Source organism: Trachypithecus francoisi, unplaced genomic scaffold, assembly GCF_009764315.1.
Source record: "Trachypithecus francoisi isolate TF-2019V2 unplaced genomic scaffold, Tfra_2.0 Lachesis_group12, whole genome shotgun sequence".
NCBI classification, from domain to species: Eukaryota; Metazoa; Chordata; class Mammalia; order Primates; family Cercopithecidae; genus Trachypithecus; species Trachypithecus francoisi.
Window position 1 is genome coordinate 62,968,620 of NW_022681457.1, and position 19,621 is coordinate 62,988,240.

Sequence of the window (19,621 nt, forward strand, 5' to 3'; positions counted from 1 at the left end):
CCCACCCACCTTCCCCCTACTACACCCCCCCCATCCCCCATCTCCTCACCATCCACCCAACATCTTCCCTCCATCCCCCACCATCCCCCATCTCCTCAGCATCCACCCACCATCCCCCATCTCCTCACCATCTACCTGCCATCCCCCACCATCCCCCACCACCTCCCATCTTCCTCCTACCACCCACCCACCTTCCCCCTACTACCCACCATCCTCCTACCACCCCCCACCATCCTCCCTCCATCCCCCACCATCCCCCATCTCCTCACCATCCACCCGCCATCTCCCCACCATCCCCCACCAACCTCCCACCATCCCCCACCATCTACCATCTCCCTTCCATCCCCCACCATCCCCCATCTCCTCACCATCCACCCACCATCCCCCATCTCCTCATCATCCATCTGCCATCCTCCACCATCCACCCACCATCCTCCTACCATCCCCCCTCCATCCCCCACCATCTGCCATCTCACCATCCACCCACCATCCCCCACCAACCTCCCACCATCCCCACACCATCCCCCACCATCCATGTACCGTTCTCACACCATCCCCCAGTACCCTCTGTGTACCATCCTACCTGCCATCAGTGTACCCCCCGTGTGCATCTCCCCATCATCAGTGCATCACATCTGACATGGAAGACACCCTTGTGCAGCACAAACCCCCCCCTCACTCGCACTTGGCCGTCAAGGGTGCCATGAGCCGGGTCTGGGGCCTCATACCTGCTAATGGACTACTTTATCCCTGCACTTGGCATCCCCAAGTCACCCTGGTCCATGACCTCTTATGAGCAAACTGTCCTTGCTACAGCACTCTAGGCTGCAGGGCTCTTCTGAGGACAGATTTCTCTCTGGAAGAAGCACACCAGGCAGGATAAGGGACTGTTCTGCTGGGATCAGGAGACCTTGCTGTGCATCTTAACCCTATGCCTGCTCTCATCCCCTTTCCCTCTGTTTTTGGTTTGATCCAAGGACAGGATTGACTTTACCAAGGGGGAGGCTCATCCTCTCCCAGACTTCCAACCAGGATGGCGCTTTAGCTGGACTGGTGGGAACAGTCCAGGGTGTGTGTGGCAGCCCCTCAAGTGTTTGCCCACCTGCATGCCAGCTGCAGCCTCTGCCACGTCTCACAGGGACAGCAGTCCCAGATGTCAGAGGCAGGGGCAACAGCCTCTCAGATAGACCAGCTAAGAACAGAGCTGGGAGAGCAAGGCTACCAGTTTCCTCCTGAACCCAGGCTGGGGTCTGTGCAAATCTGTTGTGGATGTGAACCTTGAGGTTGATTGCAGAGGATGTGAACCTCTGAGATCCTGCTCTGCAGGGCCAGGTCTTGATGGAAAAGGATCCCTTTCTGCTGAGCACCTGAGTGGGAGATGCTGGCTCAGGGGCACCTGTCTGCAGCCTGATCTTCCTTCTTCCAAGGAGCTCAGCCCTGCAGAGGCATCCTAGCCTGGCCCATCCTTGTGTCTCTCACTTGCGGATGCAGCAGAGCTAAAGGCTGGAAATGACATTCTCAGGATGCTCACAACCCATGCACCCCTCAGGGGCTCAGGATGGCGCTTTCCTGTGGACTTCACCATTTCCAAAATCCCTGCTGTCTGCAACCACAGATTTTCACAGAAACTTCTGGCACTGAAAACCTTCTGATGCCCCAGTCAGAGCACCCACCGCCTGACACAACTGTGCTGTGCTCACCCCGCCCCATACTCCCTGTTACACAGCAGCCCCTCATTCTGTAATCAACTCCCAGACAAACAGAAAACATGCTAGCAGCCGTTGTAAGCATCCCCTGTGTGATTTATTGCCATCATCACAATATTTTGTTTGGAGCTGTAATCCTCCGGACATAAATCAAGTCATTAGAAGGAATGACGTTTAATCCTGCAGAAGATGCTGTGGTGGGCTAAGCAGCGGTGAATCACCTCTCACTGTGAATCACCTCTCACCCTGCTAGGGAATCATTCATTCTAGAAAGAATGGCCCTCCCCACACCTACCTGGCCCACTCCTCATCCCTGCCATGCACAGGCGTGAAAGCGGAAGGCACAAGCCAGGCTTCTTTGTTTCCTGGAATAGCACATTCCACAACCGCAAAGAGGTGCCCAAAACACATGCCCAGTGCTCCAGACTGGAGCCTTAATTCCTCCGGAAATGCATGCAGCCTGGAGGGGCTGCCTCCTTGTCCATAGTGGGCTCTCTTCCTCCCGAGAGCAGCTTTGCTGGTTGGACTTCAAAGGAAGCAGGAAAATAGCTCAGATGTCTTCTTAGCTCTCCTTTCACAGTGACCCCAGCCACCCTACAAACAGCCATTACATGGGAGCACATTCCGTTTGCAAAGCCGGCGGGTCTAATTGCAGGGCCTTTGGTGGAGATGTGCAGGCAGAGACTAAGCAGAGACTTTGAGGCCTTGAAAGGGGAATTCAGGGACCTCGGGCACTGTCTTCCAGGAGCCCAGTAAGCTCCTCCACCCCCACCCAGGTAAACACCGGCTTCGAGTTCCCTGCAAATAGCGCCACTCTTGGGGCAAGGAGACACCCCCAAAATGCTGGAAAGCAAAGAACGGGAAGGGGGTTGGGTCTTGGCTAAGGGATTGCCTTAGAAGACTTCATGTTATTGAATAATGTGAATACTGTGATGATGGCAAATTCCAAGTACGCATGAAGATCGTGAAAATTCCAGCTATTTCCAGTGTTTACATCTACTCAATATTCTTGCGCTCAGAGCTAATGAGGCTGGCTTTAGGTGATGACGTGGGCCTGTTTCAAAGATGTTGGAAGTCACGGGGCTGGATTGCGTGGTGTGTGTCTGGGCTGCCTTCAAAACCGAGGTATGTGGCCCAGATCTGGCTAATGGACAGTTTCACCCAAGCTCTGTCCTGTTTCCAGCTGAGAGCTGCTACCTGCAGGTGCTACTCGAGTCTGTCTCTGGTTCTCCACAAGCCAGGGTTGGGTCTTCTCCCCCAAGGGCTCCTCCATTCCCTGAGACCTCCCTGTCTGGGGGTCCTGGGAGCATGCTATGGGGGGAGTCCCCCAGACATTTCCCTCACCCTCACCCTTCATGCCCCTGATTCACCAAATCCTCTGGCCCTCTGGCTTTGTTGTTCTGCAAAATCCAACCTCCCCTTTTCCTACTCCCGCCCAACCTGCCTAAGTTCAAATGTCCCCACTCCTCACCTCCATCATAAGGTTAAGAACCTGAATTTGTTTTCCCACTTCCTTTTGGGCCTCACTCTTCTCCAAGTTCCCCAGTCACCTCCAGAATGACTTCTGAACAAGAAGCCCTCGGGGATCTCTCCGCCCTCCCCACTTTCCCCAACCTTGCAGTCAGCACTCCAGGGCTCTGGAGGCTGTGCAGGTACTGAGATGCAAAGGGCCTGTGGTTTAGGTGTGAGTGTGGTATGGGGGTGTGAAGCCAGCCTCGCCTGGCATGGCTGTGAGGGGGCAGTGGCAGACAGGCTGTCTGTGCTCCCATGATGGCCTGGGGCCCCCTGGTCAGCCCACATGGCCCTGTGGAGGCTCTTGCTGCTACAGGGTACTGGGCTGGGCAGAGGAAGAGCTGGCCATTCAGAATAGGCCCAGTGGCTCATGCCTGTAATCCCAGCACTTTGGGAGACCGAGGTGGGTGGATTGCTTGAGCTCAGGAGTTCAAGACCAGCCTGGGCAACATGGTGAAACCCCGTCTTTACTGAAAACACAAAAATTAGCCGGGCATGGTGGTATGTGCCTGTAATCCCAGCTACTCTGGAGGCTGAGGCATGAGAATTGCTTGAACCAGGTGGAGGTTGTAGTGAGCCAAGACCATGCCAAAGAAAGAAAGATAGAAAGAGAAAGAAAGAAAGAAAGAAGAAAGAAAGAAAGAAAGAGAGAGAAGAAAGAGAAGGAAGGAAGGAAGGAAGGAGGAAGGAAGGAAGGGAGAAAGAAAGAGAAAGAAGGAAGGAAAGAAGGAAGGAGAGAGAAAGAAGGAAAGAAAGAAAGAAGCTGGCTATTCAGAAGGGAGCAGAAAGGAGCTCTTGAACAGGTATCCAGGGGAGGTGATGTCCCCACAGCCAGCCACTGGCAAGCCGAAGATTGGCATCCATACTCGGGTTTGGTGTCTTTTTTTAAGAGATGGGATCTCACTGTGTTGCCCAGGTTCAACATAGGAGCTCAAACTCCTGGGCTCAAGCAATCCTCCTGCCCCAGCCTCCTGAGTAGCTGGGATTCCATGTGCACACCACCATGCCAGTATTATGCTCAAGTTTGAACCCTCAAAGAAGCTGGTGTAATCCTCAGGCCAGAGCTTTCCAGAGCTGTTCTCGCCCCGGCCCTTGGCTGGACCTGACTCCAGGTTCAAGGCCCTGCCCTGGGAGATTCACCCTGGCTCTGAAATGTAGACCGTAGCTATCCAGACTCTCAGCAGGGAAGAGCCAGACTGACGGCTGGAGCCTCTGAGAGCTCCAGGCAGTCCCTGGCCTTGTCCTTGCAATCTGTGAATTGCCAGGGTCTCTGTTCTGTTCTGGGGTGGGGGGAAACAGGATGACCCCTCAGCGGCAGCTGCCCCTCAGTGTTCCCTGCGATGCTGGAGAGAAGACACTGGTGTGGGGGGACAGGGTGGGCCTGGAACTGTAGCTGCCCATTCACTGTGCTTGAGTCGTGGTCGCCACCCAGACTCCGGGACCGCTGTGGGTACAGTCAGTGACCATCAGGGAGCTCTTCCAAGGATCAGAGCACCCATCCCTGAGCCCCTAGGCAGCCCTTTTCAGTCTGGAGCCCCACTCTCTCCAGGGTGTCTGCAGTACCCCACTCAGGCCAGAGCAGCCTGCAGCGGGGGGCACTTCAAAGAAGCATCACTTAAGACAGATTTACTTTTGTGGCTCTTTAGGGTATCACAGCAACAGCTGTGACAGGCTTGACAGCTCCAGGCCAGCTCAGTAATTGACGTGGCAGCCAGAACAATGCATCCCTAGGCCGGCTGGAGCTGGACCGATCATTATCTTGCAGTTGGGCCACCGTGGTAATGAGGCTGCCCCCCTGGCTGCCTGACTCCATTCCAGGGAAGAAGGATGCCCACTGCCCATGTCTGCCCCTGGAGGGCCTGTCTCAGGGCTGGGCCAGTGGGTAAGGGGCACTTTTCCTGTGAGCAGGCCGTGTTAGCGCATTCTTGCACTGCTCTAGATAAACACCTGAGACTGGGCAATTTATAAAGAAAAGAGGTTTCACTGGCTCATGGCTCTGCAGGCCAGACAGGAAGTGTGGCCCCAGCATCCACTCGGTTTCTGGGGGGTGGGGGTCTCAAAGAGCTTTTACTCATGGCGGCAGGCAAGCGGGAGTGTGCATGTCACCTGGTGAAAGCAGGAACAAAGGGTGAGACTTGGGGGCAGGCTGTGCCATACTTTATAACAACAGATCTCATGAGAATTCATTCACTGTTACAAGGACGGCACCGAGACATGAAGGATCCCCACCATGAGCCAAATACCCCCCACCAGGCTCCACCTCCAACACTGGGGATCACATTTCAACAGGAGATTTGGGCGGCGACAAATGTCCAAACTACATCAAGACAGCCCCATTTATGGGGCCACCCCAGCTTCAGGCTTCTGACTCACTCGCTTCTATTTGCTGGTAACCCCACAATGGGAATTCACCATTATTTAGACCAAGTGAGATGTCTTCCTGCAGAGCTGGCTGGAGAGTGGTCACTATATTCCCTGTCAGCCAGACAAGAGGAGGCATTGACGTCCATCCCATTTGACCCACTGGGCATGGTGCTCTGAGACCATGGCTGCTCAGAGCCCAGGCTGGGATCCCCATGGGCCCAGAGAAGGGCGGCACCCATGCCCAGGCCCACTGCCTCTACCCGTCTTTCCCTAAGAAGTGCTGGTACCATGCCCCCACTGACCCAGAAGAGCCACAGGTGGCTGAATGAGCTCCCACAGGCACATCTGCCCCTGCACCTCTGACCAGCCACCCCTGATCCCCTAAATCCCTCTCCTCCAACTGCCCTCTGGATGTATGCACTTGGGAGACCTGTAGTCAGGTCTCCTCAAAGTCAACAGGGATCTGTCCTCCTGTGCAGGAAATAGCATCAGCATTCACCACTGCTAACGCCAGAAGCCAGCGTCTCGCTCCGCACTCAGCCAGTCCCAGGTCTTGCTGATGTAGTGGCGAGTTCAGGCCAACTTGTCCTGGCCCCCAAGGGCCCAGCCCCACGTGACATCAGTAGTTTGAAATCTGCCATAATGGGATTTCAGACCATGGAAATCAGCAAACACTGCAAACCAGGCTGCTCCCTGCTCCCACCCCACTACCCAGAGAACCAGGTGTTCAACATTTCCCAGCACACCCCCATCTCCTGAAATGTTCTTCAACTCTCCATCCACTGTCTCATCATAGTGGCAGCAATCCCCTGACCAACCTTTCTTCTGTGTCTTTGACTCCATCCCAGAACGGTCCTTAAATTCAAAATAACTCCACACCCTAAAGCTCTTTGAGACTCCCCTGGGCCTTAGGAGGTAAGGTCTAGTGCCCTTGCATGGCTATAAAGCCTCTTTCTTGCTGGCCAGCCATCATGGTTGCCTGTCCTTCCTTCCCTCCCTCCCTCCCTCCCTCCCTCCCTCCCTCCTTCCTTCCTTCCTTCCTTCCTTCTCTCTTTCTTTCTTTTTCTTTCTTTCTTTCCTTTCCTCCCCTTCCTCCTTTCCTTCCTTTCTTTTTCTTTCTTTCTTTCCTTTCCTCCCCTTCCTCCTTTCCTTCCTTTCTTTTTCTTTTCTATTGAGACAGGATCTCACTCTGTCACCAGGCTGGAGTGCAGTGGTACAATCATAGCTCACTGAAGCCTCTAACGCTTGGACTCAACTGATCCTCCCACCTCAGCCTTCTGAGCAGCTGGGACTACAGGTGCCCATCACTGTGCCCAGCCTAATTTTTTCTTTTTTTTTTTTTTTTAGAGATGGGGTCTCACTATGTTGTCCAGGCTGGTCTCAAACTTTTGGCCTCAAGTAATCCATCTGCCTTGGTCTCCTAAGCACTTGGATTAAAGGTGTAAGCCACTGTACCTGGCCCTGCCTTTTCTTGACACCCTTCAGTCTCTAGGCCCATCCCTTCATCCCAGGAGCCTTGCCGTCATGGTGGAAGTCCACCAAGCTCTGCCAGAAATGTCCTCATTACCCTCAGGTGCCAATTTATTGTCATGATCTTTGGGAGCTATCACCTGCAACACTGACCTAGGTAACATGTCAATTGTCCCACATTGCCTGCAATGCCCTCCATGGCTGCCATCACACATGGAGTTGCTGGCCAGTGCCTCACCTCCTTGCTAGACTGGAAGCTCCATGAGGGCAAGGGCCACACTGTCCCATTCCTGGTTAAGACACTGTCATCATTACCTAAGATGCTGCTGGCCCGTACAGGTGCTCCATCAATGTGAAGTGAATGGACTCATGGTGGCAGATGGCAGGACTGTCCGCGTGGTGTGCTGCAAAGTGGAGGCCAGCCAGTCGGTCTTGCTGTCAACTTCCCACATGGGAAGCAGAGACAGAGCAAGCCAGGGAGCGACACGGGGTTGTGGGCTAGGGCCACGCAGATCGTTCTTTCTCATTTGCGGCAACATCCACTACCTCTGGCTTGTTCTTCCAGGCCCACATGTGTTGAAGGAAGACATGCAGCCAGGCACGGTGACTCACACCTGTAATCCCAGCACTTTGGGAGGCTGATGCAGGAGGATTGCTTGAGGCCAGGAGTTTCTGGGCAACATAGTGAGACCTTGCCTCTGTGAATTTTTTGTTTGTTTGTTTCAGACAGAGTCTGACTCTGTCGCTCAGGCTGGACTGCAGTGGCACAAGCTCAGCTCACTGCAACCTCCAACTCCCAGGTTCAAGCAATTCTCATGTCTCAGCCTCCCGAGTGGCTGGGATTACAGGCATCCACCACCACAATGGCTAATTTTTGTATTTACTTAGTGGAGACGGGGTTTTGTCATGTTGGTCTGGCAGGTCTTGAACTGCTGACCTCAGGTGATACACCCGCCTCAGCCTCCCAAAGTGCTGGGATTACAGGCATGAGCCAGCACACCTGGCCAATATTTTATATATATATATATTTTTTTTTTTTCAATTAACTGGGCTTGGTGGTGCACACCTGTAGTCCAGCTACTTGGGAGGCTGAAGTGGGAGGATCGCTTGAGCCCAGAAGTTCAGGGTTATAGTGAGCCATGATCACGCCACTGCACTCCAGCATGGGCAACAGAGTGAGACACTGTCTCAAAACAGAAAGGAAGGAAGGAAGTGGGGGAGGGAGAGAGAGGGAATGAATACATAAAGGAAAGAAGAGGCATGACCTGCTGTAAGCCATGTGCCGTAGACTCCTAGAAACCTCACAGGGATGTGCACAGACACATACACACTCCCCACCCAGGACATGCTACATCGCACACACAGGAAGCAGGCACCTGTGCAGCACAAACGTGTGCTGTGGTGCATTTCCTCGGCATGCCTGGTGTGACAGGTCATTCGACATGTACACCTAATCCCATGCGACATGCACATGTGTAAGGGGTGATGCAGTGGGTGGCACGGGTGTGCTGGGGTCACACACACCCTGAACACTGTAGGAGTCACTGCAGGCTCTGACCGAGGAGTGCTTTTAGCAGGAGCTGAGGATCCCTCCCATAGACAGGCAGGGCACCAGCTCAGGACTCCGCTCCCCAACCCACTCAGTGATGGGCAGGTGGGTAGATGTGGCGCAGGCGGGACAGCTGTTGGGTTCGCAGACTGGCTAACCGGCTGACTGGCTGACTGACAGGCAGCTCTGATGCTCGACTCTGACAGCTCCAAGGGAATTCACAGCCAAGGCTGAGCTGACAGGAACCACCCAGTTGAATCGTGGATCCTAATCACGAAGGCGAGGGAACGGAATCACTAAACAAAACAAGTGCGGTCAGAGCCGTCAGGCGCTCATCAGCCCAAGACAGGAAGATGCTGGCTCCCCTCCTCCGCAGATGCACCCCAGTGTCTCTGCGCTGGGGGCAGGAGCTGGGCTGCGGGAGATTCAGCCCCTGCAGAGGGAACCAGGTGATCGGCATGCCGGGAGCAGCTGGCTTCCAACCAGTGGGCTCCGGCCCTGCCCGGCATCGTGCCCCATTTCATGTGCACATTTGTGGATTTGCAAGATGCATATGTTTGGCACATTTTACCAATGAATTTTTAGCCCGTTTTACCAATGAAACAGGTTCAGCAAGGTCAAGGCACTTGTCCAAGGTCACACAGCAGTGGGTGTGTGCGCTCTTAGTTTGCTCATCTTTTTTTTTTTTTTTTTAGACGGAGCCTTGCTCTGTTGCCCAGGCTGGAGGGCAGTGGCACGATCTTGGCTCACTGCAGCCTCCAACCTCCACCTCCCAGGTTCAAGCGATTCTGCTGCCCCAGCCTCCAGAGTAGCTGAGATTACAGGTGCCCACCACCATGCCTGGCAAATTTTTGCATTTTTAGTAAAGACAGGGTTTCAGCATGTTGGCCAGGTTCCTGACCTCAGATGATCTGCCTGCCTCAGTCAACCAAAGTGCTGGAATTACAGGCGTGAGCCACCGCACCTGGCTTGTTTTCTAATTTTTGATGTGCTAAGCCTGCATTAAAAAGTGCGACTCCACATGGACCCCCCAGGGTGGTTCTCCATGTGGTCCACTGAGGGAGGGAGTAAGCCTTTGCTCTGGTCTGAGCCAAAGGTCACTGTGACTGAGTTTGATCATCTCAGCACCTAGGGGAAGAAGCCCCCCACCCAGAGGCCGAAGCTGGAAGAGAGAGGCCAATGCATGACCAGCTCGATGCAGCTGTCCAGCGTGTCTGGCCTGACTGCTGCCTCCACTCGAGGTCCACACTCTGACCACAGAGTTGTCATCAGGGCCCAGGAGCAGCCAGGGGTAGCCCTGCCACCTGGAACCCCACTTACCTGTCCTGTGTCCTAGGGCAGCAGGTGGCCATGACTGTGACAGAGGCTTGTCTCCAGGCTGTGCCCTGGGGACCCAGCAGAGAATGTTAAGAAGTTGGATTTTCCCATGAACACAGGCGAGAATTGAAGGCCCTTGAGTGAGGCTTTCTTCCGGGTGAATTCTGTGCCCAGGAGTCCAGGCTGCCAGCTCATTGCTGCGTGTGTTGAAAGTTCAGTTTTGCATCTAATTTGCATATGAACAGCCTGCCCCAGGTGGAGGATGCGGTTCACAATCAGGCAGTCAGAGGCCCACAGGGACAATGTGCCCCTCAGCCCTGGACCAGCAGAGACCTCACAAGGGCAGAGTCTGGAGCCGGTGGGAGAGGAGCCAGAGAAGGTGTGGCGCGGTCCCAAAGCAGGCCCCGGCCTGGTGTACTGTGCATGGCAAAAGGAGGTTCCTGAGCCAGGCTTCATGGCCACTGAGCCCGGGCTGGGGGTGGACAGACTCCTCCAGTGGGATTGCCCCCGTCTGCATCTAGCTAGGGGGCTGGCACCTGCTGCCCAGATGCGTGGGCCCTTCCCAGCTGGGAGGCTCCAGTCAGAACTCTAGGCCCAGCTTCTGGGAAGCCCCGTACCCCTCATGTCCAAGGCCAGCTCTCAGTCCAGAAAGCACCAGCCTTTCCACAGGCATTGATGGGCATTGTGCCAGAATGACACAGACGGACAAGACACAGGCCCTGCCCCAAAAACATCGAGAACTAACAACCCCTCACTGCTGATCAGCAGGCAACCTAAACCAGCAGACGAGCTATTTCCTCACCTCCCTCAGGCTATCCTGCCCTGTCTTCAGAACATCCAGCTGGGCGTGGTGGCTCATGGCTGTAATCCCAGCACTTTGCGAGACTACAGCGGGAGGATCATTTGAGTCCAGGAGTTCAGGACTGCAGTGAGCCAGGATTATGCCACTGCACTCCAGCCTGGGTGACTGAGCAAGACCTTATCTCTTAAAACCAAAAAACAAAAAACAAAAAACACTCTTAAAGCCCCATGAGATCACATGAGTCCCTCCTTGTCTGTACTGGGTCAAATTGGGTGCCTGCCCCACCCTCAAAAAATGCTCAATCCTGGCCCCCTGTGCTTGTAAACTGTGACCTTACAGGGTCTTTGCAGATGTAATCAAGTTGAGGCCACTAGAGTGGCCCTTTTTTAAAAAAGAAAAATTATTTCCATAGGTTTTTAGGGAACAGGTGGTATTTGGTTACATGAGTAAATTATTTAGTGGTGATTGGTGAGATTTTGATGTACCCATAACTGGAGCAGTGTACACTGTACACAATTTGTAGTTTTTATCCTTCACCCCCTTCCCACCCTTTCCCCGAGTTCCCAAAATCCACTGTATCATTCTTATGCCTTCGAATCGCATCTGCATCCACATAGCTCAGCTCCCACTTATGAATGAGAACATACGATGTTTGGTTTTCCATTCCATTATTTCACTTAGAATAATAGTCTCTGATCTCCTCCAGGTTGCCGTGAATGCCATTAATTCATTCTTTTTTTATGGCTGAGTACTATTCCATCATATATATATATATAATACATACACATACATACATCTTTCTCTCCCTGTCTCTCCCTGCTCCGTATATATCACCTGTGGACTCTCTCTCTCTGAGAACCCTAACTAGCACCCTTCCCCACATTCAGAACCCTCCATACTTCCCATGGAGAGGAGCTTGGCATTTCCCTTGGGCTTCTCTCCCCCGACCCACCTACTTTCTCTCTTGCCAGCACCTTGCACTCAGGGCAGGCATCTGTAGCTCAGCACTGCACTGTGAGATCAGGTGCATGACCGGTCGTGGGGCTGCCCCAGGGCTCGGAGGCCTTTCTCTTGCACATCTTGGGTGTGGGAGCCGCTTCTTCCTAATGGGGGTGTGGAAGCAGCAGGGCAGAGGCCGACTGCTTGGGCTATCCAGGACAACAGTGTTTATCCCACCAGATGCCACTGTAAGGAGTCTAGGTGGGGCCCAAGCTCAGAATCAGGGTCCTGCAGGTGCTGGGAACCAAGATACAACCAGGAACTTGCCTTCAGGGAACCCCCGCCCCCAATCGGGCCAGCCTTAGCCAAGAGAAGCAGCTGAAAGCCCTGGAGGCTACCTGGCCAGTTGGGCAATGGAAGTGGACGTGGAGTGGACAGCGCCAATGGGTGTGGGGCAGCCTGCCACGAAGCCACCAGAAGCCCCCGGCACGTGGAAATGTGGCCACACAAACGGCTCCATCAGGAAATCCCAAAAGACCAAGAAGCACGACTCAAACTCAACCACAGACAGGGACTTGGGACTGACATGGCCGCTCCTGCCCTCCTTTCCCAGTTCTCTCTCATACCTGTCCCTTTGCAGATTTGACTCCTTAAGGACAGACGCAGTGATGGGAGTGGCAAGACCCTCTCATCATTGCCCATCAGGGTCATGAGCAGCCAATGCAGCCGTCACTCTCCCAAGAGTGAGCCACATGGGGCTGGGGCAGGCCAAGGGTTCCTTTGAGGCACTTGGGTCCTGTCCTCACCTGTCAGTGCTGTCTGTCTATAGGGCCTGACCAAAAGGCTGCTCTCCAGTTATCACCCTTCATGGGTCCTGGGCAGGGGGGATTGGGGCTTTTGTGTGGCACCCTGCAGGTCTTCCTCCTGTGAGCCTAGAGAGAAGTGGGCAAGAGACCCTCCTCCTTGGACATGCTGGTAGTATATCCCCCTCTTCAGCTGTGCCCCGGGCCCAGGCCTGATGACTAAGAGACTGGCCTCACATACTTATCAGCCTCTGCCTCTCCTCAATCAGGAGGCTTTTCAGCTAAATGCTGAGAACTTCAACCAATGAAGAGTTCACACCGTGGAACACATTTGGCAGTGCCCATAACTCACGCCTTGTTTATTCTCACCGATGCTTTTATCATAGCACATGTGTTTCAGCCACTCCACGCATGTCATCTGTCCAGAAAGAGAAAGTGTTTATTTCTTACTGTGCAGGGGTATGGAGCTCCCTTACAGACTGTGAGCATTATATTGAGAGGAGAGAAGAGGTCACTCAAGACACCCAAAGTGGGGTGTACGTGGTTGGTCTTGGATTCTGTGGCAGGGGTGGAGGTGGGGAGGCAGGGAAGGTGCATGGCAGCATTGGTGGCATTGGATGGAAGAGGAGTTGGGTTTGGCTGGAGTTGCTCTGCAAGGCCACTGATGTTATCTAGATTGTACGTTTCATTTGGGGGCTTGAGAGGGGCTGGAGGTGGTTATACCGAGGCCAAACTCCTTCCCACCCATAAGTCCCCCCAAGGCACTGGTACCACTGACCCCTGGTGGCAAACCTTCCTCATCTTTGTGAGCCCTTAGCTGCCCTTCCCTGAGCCCTCATGGAGCTGTCCAGGGTCCTGACGTGCAGCCCGCTTAGGGATGTGCAGACCCCTAGCCCAGGATACCCAAGATTTCTCCTGGATTTCACTTGCCCAGAGCGGGCAGTGGTCTTTGCTTCAGCCTTTATCTGAGTGGTGCGTGGAAGAGCAGCTTTCTCCCTAGTGGGGACACTAGGCTCATGGCAAAGGGGAGGTCCCTTTAGAATTCCTTCATTATGTTTCTGTCTTTATTCAAAAGTGAACTTGTGGCCAGGTTTGGTGGCTCGCACCTATAATTCCAGCCCTTTGGGAGGCCAAGGCAGGAGGATTACTTGAGGCCGGGTGTTTGAGACCAGCCTGGGCAACATAGCAAGACCCCATCTCTATTTCTAAAATAATGTAAATTAGTATTTTTTTCTTCTCTCTCTCTCTCTCTCTCTCTTTCTTGACCAAATCTTGCTCTGTTGCTCAGACTGGAACGCAGGGTGTGATCTTTCAGCTCACTGCAATCTCTGCCTCCTGGGTTCAAGTAATTCTCATGTCTCAGCCTACTGAGTAGCTGGGATCACAGGCATGCACCACCACACCCAGCTAATTTTTTTACATTTTTAGTAGAGATGGGGTTTCACTATATTAGCCAGGCTGGTCTCGAACTCCTGGACTCAAGTGATCAGCCCACCTCAGCCTCCCAAAGTGCTGGGATGACAGGCATGAGCCACCGTGCCTGGCAGTAAATTTTTAAAAATGTTAAAGTGAGCCTGTGGGGATAGGGCTAATCTTTGCCCGATAAGCTGCCATAAGTCTAAGGGTTGGGAATAACTTATGGCAAACTCACGCTCTGCTTACGATGTTACTGATTTCTCTTATTGTCCACAAGGCAATTTTTCCTTTCAAAGGAGGAAGTTGCAGGCAAGTTGGCTTTATGGACACATGTAAACAGGAACTTTTCCTCTAGTTCATGCCAAGGGCTCTAGCTCAGCCTGCATTGGAGTGGGACAGCCCCAGAAGCTTAGGCTCAGAGTCCAGAGGTCCAGGAGACAGTGTCCCCCTGTCCAGTCCTCACAGGTAAAATGGAACAGGACCACAGCCCACTGCCCTCCAAGGCTGTGGGGACAGTGCCAGTGGGAGGTCATGGCCTTAGGGGCTGCAATCTCAACAAGCACATGGCCTTCCATCTTCCACCCGACTGGCAGGATCCCTTTTGGAAGTGGCTTCTCAGCCCCACTCTTGGCCAAACCTAGCATGACTCATTTGCTCCAGAAAAGGAATATATATGGCCGGGCGCGGTGGCTCAAGCCTGTAATCCCAGCACTTTGGGAGGCCGAGACGGGCGGATCACGAGGTCAGGAGATCGAGACCATCCTGGCTAACACAGTGAAACCCCGTCTCTACTAAAACTACAAAAAACTAGCCGGGCGATATGGCGGGCGCCTGTAGTCCCAGCTACTTGGGAGGCTGAGGCAGGAGAATGGCGTGAACCCGGGAGGCGGAGCTTGCAGTGAGCTGAGATCCGGCCACTGCACTCCAGCCCGGGCGACAGAGCGAGACTCCGCCTCAAAAAAAAAAAAGGAATATATAAGCACCATCACACCTTGATGAGGTGACAGGAGTGACAAGCAGAGTGGTTTCCTACATCTGAGACTCTGAGGAGGAGAGGTGGTTTAGCAGAGCCAGCTGCCATCACCAGAAGAAAATAATTAAGGAAATCTGGCAGAGTAGAGTAAAACGGAGTGGTGTGGCAGGTCCCTTCTGGTGAAGGGAGCTGTCATCATCGGCTGCGGGAGAGGAAGGAGCTCTGGAGGCTCGTGCTGGGATAGCCGCAGTAAAGATGGGACAGGGAAGAGGAGGGGGTGGCTGTCAAGGAGGGAAATAGACTCTGGGGATGGCAGGGGGTGGCAATGAGCAGCTTGATTCTAAAGACTCCTGTCGCAGGCCAGGCACCTGCTGCTTACACCCCATACCCTGAGTGGTGAAACCAGGTCTACTTGGAGCTTCCCCTCAGCCTCCAACGAAGAGTCTAGAAGGCCTGTTTCAAAGATCCCCCACATGCACGCATGGGCACATAAGCTTGGGAGTGCCCAGGAAGACGGGGAAGCTCTGCCCTTTGCCCAGGGGAGAGAATACCCTTGTTCCCAGCCCAGAGGGACAAGCAGAAGAAAGATGAAGTGTGCTCCAGTTCTGCCTGCATTTCTGCCTCTCCTGGGAATTGAGGAAGGTTCTGGCAAGCTCAGGGAATTCAGGCTGTCCATCCCAGGGCTGATGTTGCATCCCCTTCTTGGCTTGCTAATGACTGAAGGAGATGTGCGGGCACAGCCTCAACGTTAGACTGTCTGGGGCCTGGCACTAGCTGAGTCTGTAAAACTGGACCCCATGGAGAAATCCACAGACTCTCTGGCTGGGGGAAGACCTGGATGTCCCTTTACCAGCTGGGCTCCTGCCACTGGACCTCTGCCCAGGACATAGAAACAGCCAGGAAAGTAGTGGGACACTGGAACCCCCCACCCGCAAGCAGCAGCCAGGATTTGCTGAGGTGTGGTCAGGCACAGTGGCCTGGCATGTCAGCCAGAAGATCCAGCTCTCTGCTTAGGGGATAGCTGGCTCTGATGGTGACCATGGCTTTTGGCAGAGCCTCAGGACAAAAATGTCCACCCACATGGCACTGGAACAGAAAGATCCCCTGATTCCTCGATGGCCAGGTAGGGACTGGGGAAGGAGGCTCAGCTTCTAAAGATGCCCCCCAAAGGGTATCTCCTTGTCCTCCCAGGACTTACCCCAAAGCAGACCAAACAGGGTATGACTCAGAATCTTCTACGCTGGTCAAAGGTTCAGCTCACCAGAGCTTGTTTCTTGGGTGAGCCCAGCCCAGGCATGGGCCTCCTTGGTGGCCAGAGGGGGCTTTCCAGAGCATGGCCAGTGATGCACTGATCTCTCTCTGTCTTCCTGATGTCATCAGTAAGTTAACGCTGGACAATTACCCTCCACCTGGGCACTGCTTAGGGCTTGGAGGGAGACCAAGGCGAGCAAGATATGCTCAGCTCACCCCAGAACTCCAGAGCCAGGCGAGAAGACCAAGATCTCAAAGCAAATACCCAGGGTAGGGAACTTCCTGGAGCAAGAGGAGAAGAAGCACGTTCCATTCCTAGGCCTGGTGTGTGCAAAGGTGTGGGTGTGAATATGTCATATTCCAAACGTGGAGAATCCATAGTGGCCAGAACTGGGGCATGGCTGATGGGGTGTGGAGAGAGGGTGGATCGAGCTTTCTGAAGGGTCCTTTCCCTGTGACTTAAGGACATGGTGGGGTGCAGGAGGAGGTGGCCTGCGAGAGTCCTGGCTGCTTCACAGGGCAGGTGTGTGGGTACACCTGGGCAGGGTGCCTTTCCAGACCTTGTAGGTCACATCAGGAGGCAGGCGTGATGCAAAGAAGAGAGCCTCAGCTGCGAGCCTGTGGGACCACATGTTTGCTGCGTTCCTGTTTTCTGCATGGGTAGGGGATGGAGGGGCTCAGCACTGAGCCATGCCCTCTCCCCATGTCCTAAGCTGCCTTTCCCTGGAGCCTACCACAAGATCCCTCCAGCCTGGATGTCCACAGCCAGCAGCCCATAAGCAGTTCCCTGGGAGCCACGTGGCACATATGCTGCTAATACTGTCCTCTCCTCTGTTTGCTTTTTAGGAATAAAGTTCAACATCAGGCCAAGGCAGCCCCACCACGTAAGTTCTGAGAGCCAGATAAATCTCAGTGCATGCAGCCCCAGGGAAACTGGGGAGGGCTGGGAAGAAAATTAGGAGCTCACATTGAATCCATTCTTGGAAAGAAAAATGTGTCCAGCCTTTCCCGGGAGCCTTGGGAACAAAGCCCAGGGCTCTGGATCCATGAATTTCCCTTCCTTGTTAGAAGGCTTCTTTGCACGGTGCTAATAGAGGCAGTAAATCTGAGCCCGCCTGCAGGCCACCTACTCCCACCACCCTCGCTCAGCCCAGGTTCCTGGGAGGATCGCACCATCTTGTGGCCGAAATGACACTTGCACCTCAGCCGGAGGGAAGCTTTTGGGTGCTGGGCCAGGGCTCAGACGGGAGGGGCCTCACCCATAGGGTCAGCCTGCATCCCTCATCTGAGAGGGACAGGAACCCTAGCCATGGTGAGAGTCTACCTGTGTGGCCCTCAGTGCCCAGCTGTCCTTTCCACTCAGATAGCCACTTCTCTTCTTGCCCCAGGATCTCCCACCAGGCGGCTCCCAGGATGGTGACTTGAAGGCACCCACAGAAAGGATCACTCGGGACTTGTCCAGTGGGGCCCCGAGGGGCCACAACCTGCCAGCGCCTGACCAGCCTCAATCCCCGCTGCAGAGGGGGACCCGTCTGCGGCTCCGCCAGCGCCGTCGCCGTCTGCTCATCAAGAAAATGCCAGCTGCGGCGACCATCCCGGCCAACAGCTCGGACGTGCCCTTCATCCGGCTGGGACCTGGGGCACTGGATGGCCGCTGGGTCAGCCTGCACCGGAGCCAGCAGGAGCGCAAGCGGGTGATGCAGGAGGCCTGCGCCAAGTACCGGGGGAGCAGCAGCCGCCGGGCCGTCACACCCCGCCACGTGTCGCGTATCTTCGTGGAGGACCGCCACCGCGTGCTCTACTGCGAGGTGCCCAAGGCTGGCTGCTCCAACTGGAAGCGGGTTCTCATGGTGCTGGCCGGCCTGGCCTCGTCCACCGCCGACATCCAGCACAACACCGTCCACTATGGCAGCGCCCTCAAGCGCCTGGACACCTTCGACCGCCAGGGTATCTTGCACCGTCTCAGCACCTACACCAAGATGCTGTTTGTCCGCGAGCCCTTCGAGAGGCTGGTGTCAGCCTTCCGCGACAAGTTCGAGCACCCCAACAGCTACTACCACCCGGTCTTCGGCAAGGCCATCCTGGCCCGGTACCGGGCCAATGCCTCTCGGGAGGCCCTGCGGACGGGCTCTGGGGTGCGCTTTCCTGAATTCGTCCAGTACCTGCTGGACGTGCACCGGCCCGTGGGGATGGACATTCACTGGGACCATGTCAGCCGGCTCTGCAGCCCCTGCCTCATCGACTATGACTTCGTAGGCAAGTTCGAGAGCATGGAGGACGATGCCAACTTCTTCCTGAGCCTCATCCGCGCGCCGCGGAACCTGACCTTCCCGCGGTTCAAGGACCGGCACTCGCAGGAGGCGCGGACCACAGCGAGGATCGCCCACCAGTACTTCGCCCAGCTCTCAGCCCTGCAACGGCAGCGCACCTACGACTTCTACTACATGGATTACCTGATGTTCAACTACTCCAAGCCCTTTGCAGATCTGTACTGAGGGGCGCTGCAGCTGGCCGGGGTGGCCCTGCCCTGGTCACTCACCTGTGCTCCCGGGCATCCTCCTGTCGGTGGCGCCTCATCCCGGGAGCAACAGGGCTCTGAGGACTTGAGGAGCCGTGGCTGTGGGAGGAAGCAGGCCCTGGGTGGCGGGGGGCGGAGGCGCCCAGCCTTAGATGGGGACCCCAGCCCCTGGCCTGTGCGTGTTTCCTCACTCCTTGACTGAGGGAGAGGCTGAGGACTGGAATAGACACCCCGGAGGCTCAGCCAGCAGTTTCGATGAGCAGGGAAGTCTGAGGCCCAGAGAACAGGGGCCCCAGCGGTAAGGGATGTCTTGCACTCCCTTAGCCATTGCCTTGGACCAAACCACATGGTTTGCAGCTTTTCTACAAGCCAGGGGGGAGGTTCCCTTGGATTAAGGTTCCAAATAAAGCACATGGTTTCCAGAGCAGCAGTGTGTACTCTGTGGTGGCGTGGGAGCACATGGACCCTGGGCTGGGTTTTCTGGGGGCTCTTTCTGCCTTCCTGGGGCAGCCTGAGCCAAGTGCTGCAGGCCCCACTGCAGAGAAGTCCAGTTCAGGAGCAGCCTCGTGGGAGGAGAGCACAGAGGACCCAGAGGCTCTCAACCAGGGCCTGCAGGCATCTGAGGCTAGGGCCCAGTCAACTGGGGTGCTTCCATCTCAGTCCCGGCACATTCATCCTGAAAGGAGAAGATAGGCCTGTTCCTATGGGGGCCTCCTGGGGTGTCTTCTTATCAGTGCACCTTGCAGGGGCCTCTGGGGACTGCCAGAGCAGTGGCCAGCTCTCCAGGCAAGCTGCTAATCAGGGCTGAGGCTGGGGCCAGGGCGCACGCTGCCTGCATCTCAGTGGGTGTGGTGCTCTCAGTAGGCAGCGAGGCTGTCCCTGGCTTTCTGCACCTCTGGGCCAAGCAGGATTCTGGCCTGAGGCTGTCGTCTGCAGACACTCACCCTGATCCCTGGCCCCACTCACCTGACAAGACCGCCTCAGGGCTGTCAGGATGCACC

At 55.1% G+C, this 19,621-nt stretch overlaps 1 protein-coding gene across 4 annotated transcripts in view; it reads left to right on the forward strand.

Moving 5' to 3' along the window:
• CHST8 (carbohydrate sulfotransferase 8) overlaps positions 1–19,047 on the forward strand; it is a 151,611-nt gene extending 132,564 nt beyond the window's left edge. For all 4 annotated transcript variants that reach the window (XM_033225630.1, XM_033225628.1, XM_033225629.1 and 1 more), the window contains 2 exons: positions 16,949–16,986; positions 17,491–19,047. In XM_033225630.1, coding sequence (XP_033081521.1) covers positions 16,949–16,986; positions 17,491–18,597 — 1,145 coding nt within the window. In that variant the 3' untranslated portion in view covers positions 18,598–19,047. The remainder of the gene's footprint in view (positions 1–16,948; positions 16,987–17,490) is intronic.
• Positions 19,048–19,621: the final 574 nt, after the last annotated feature.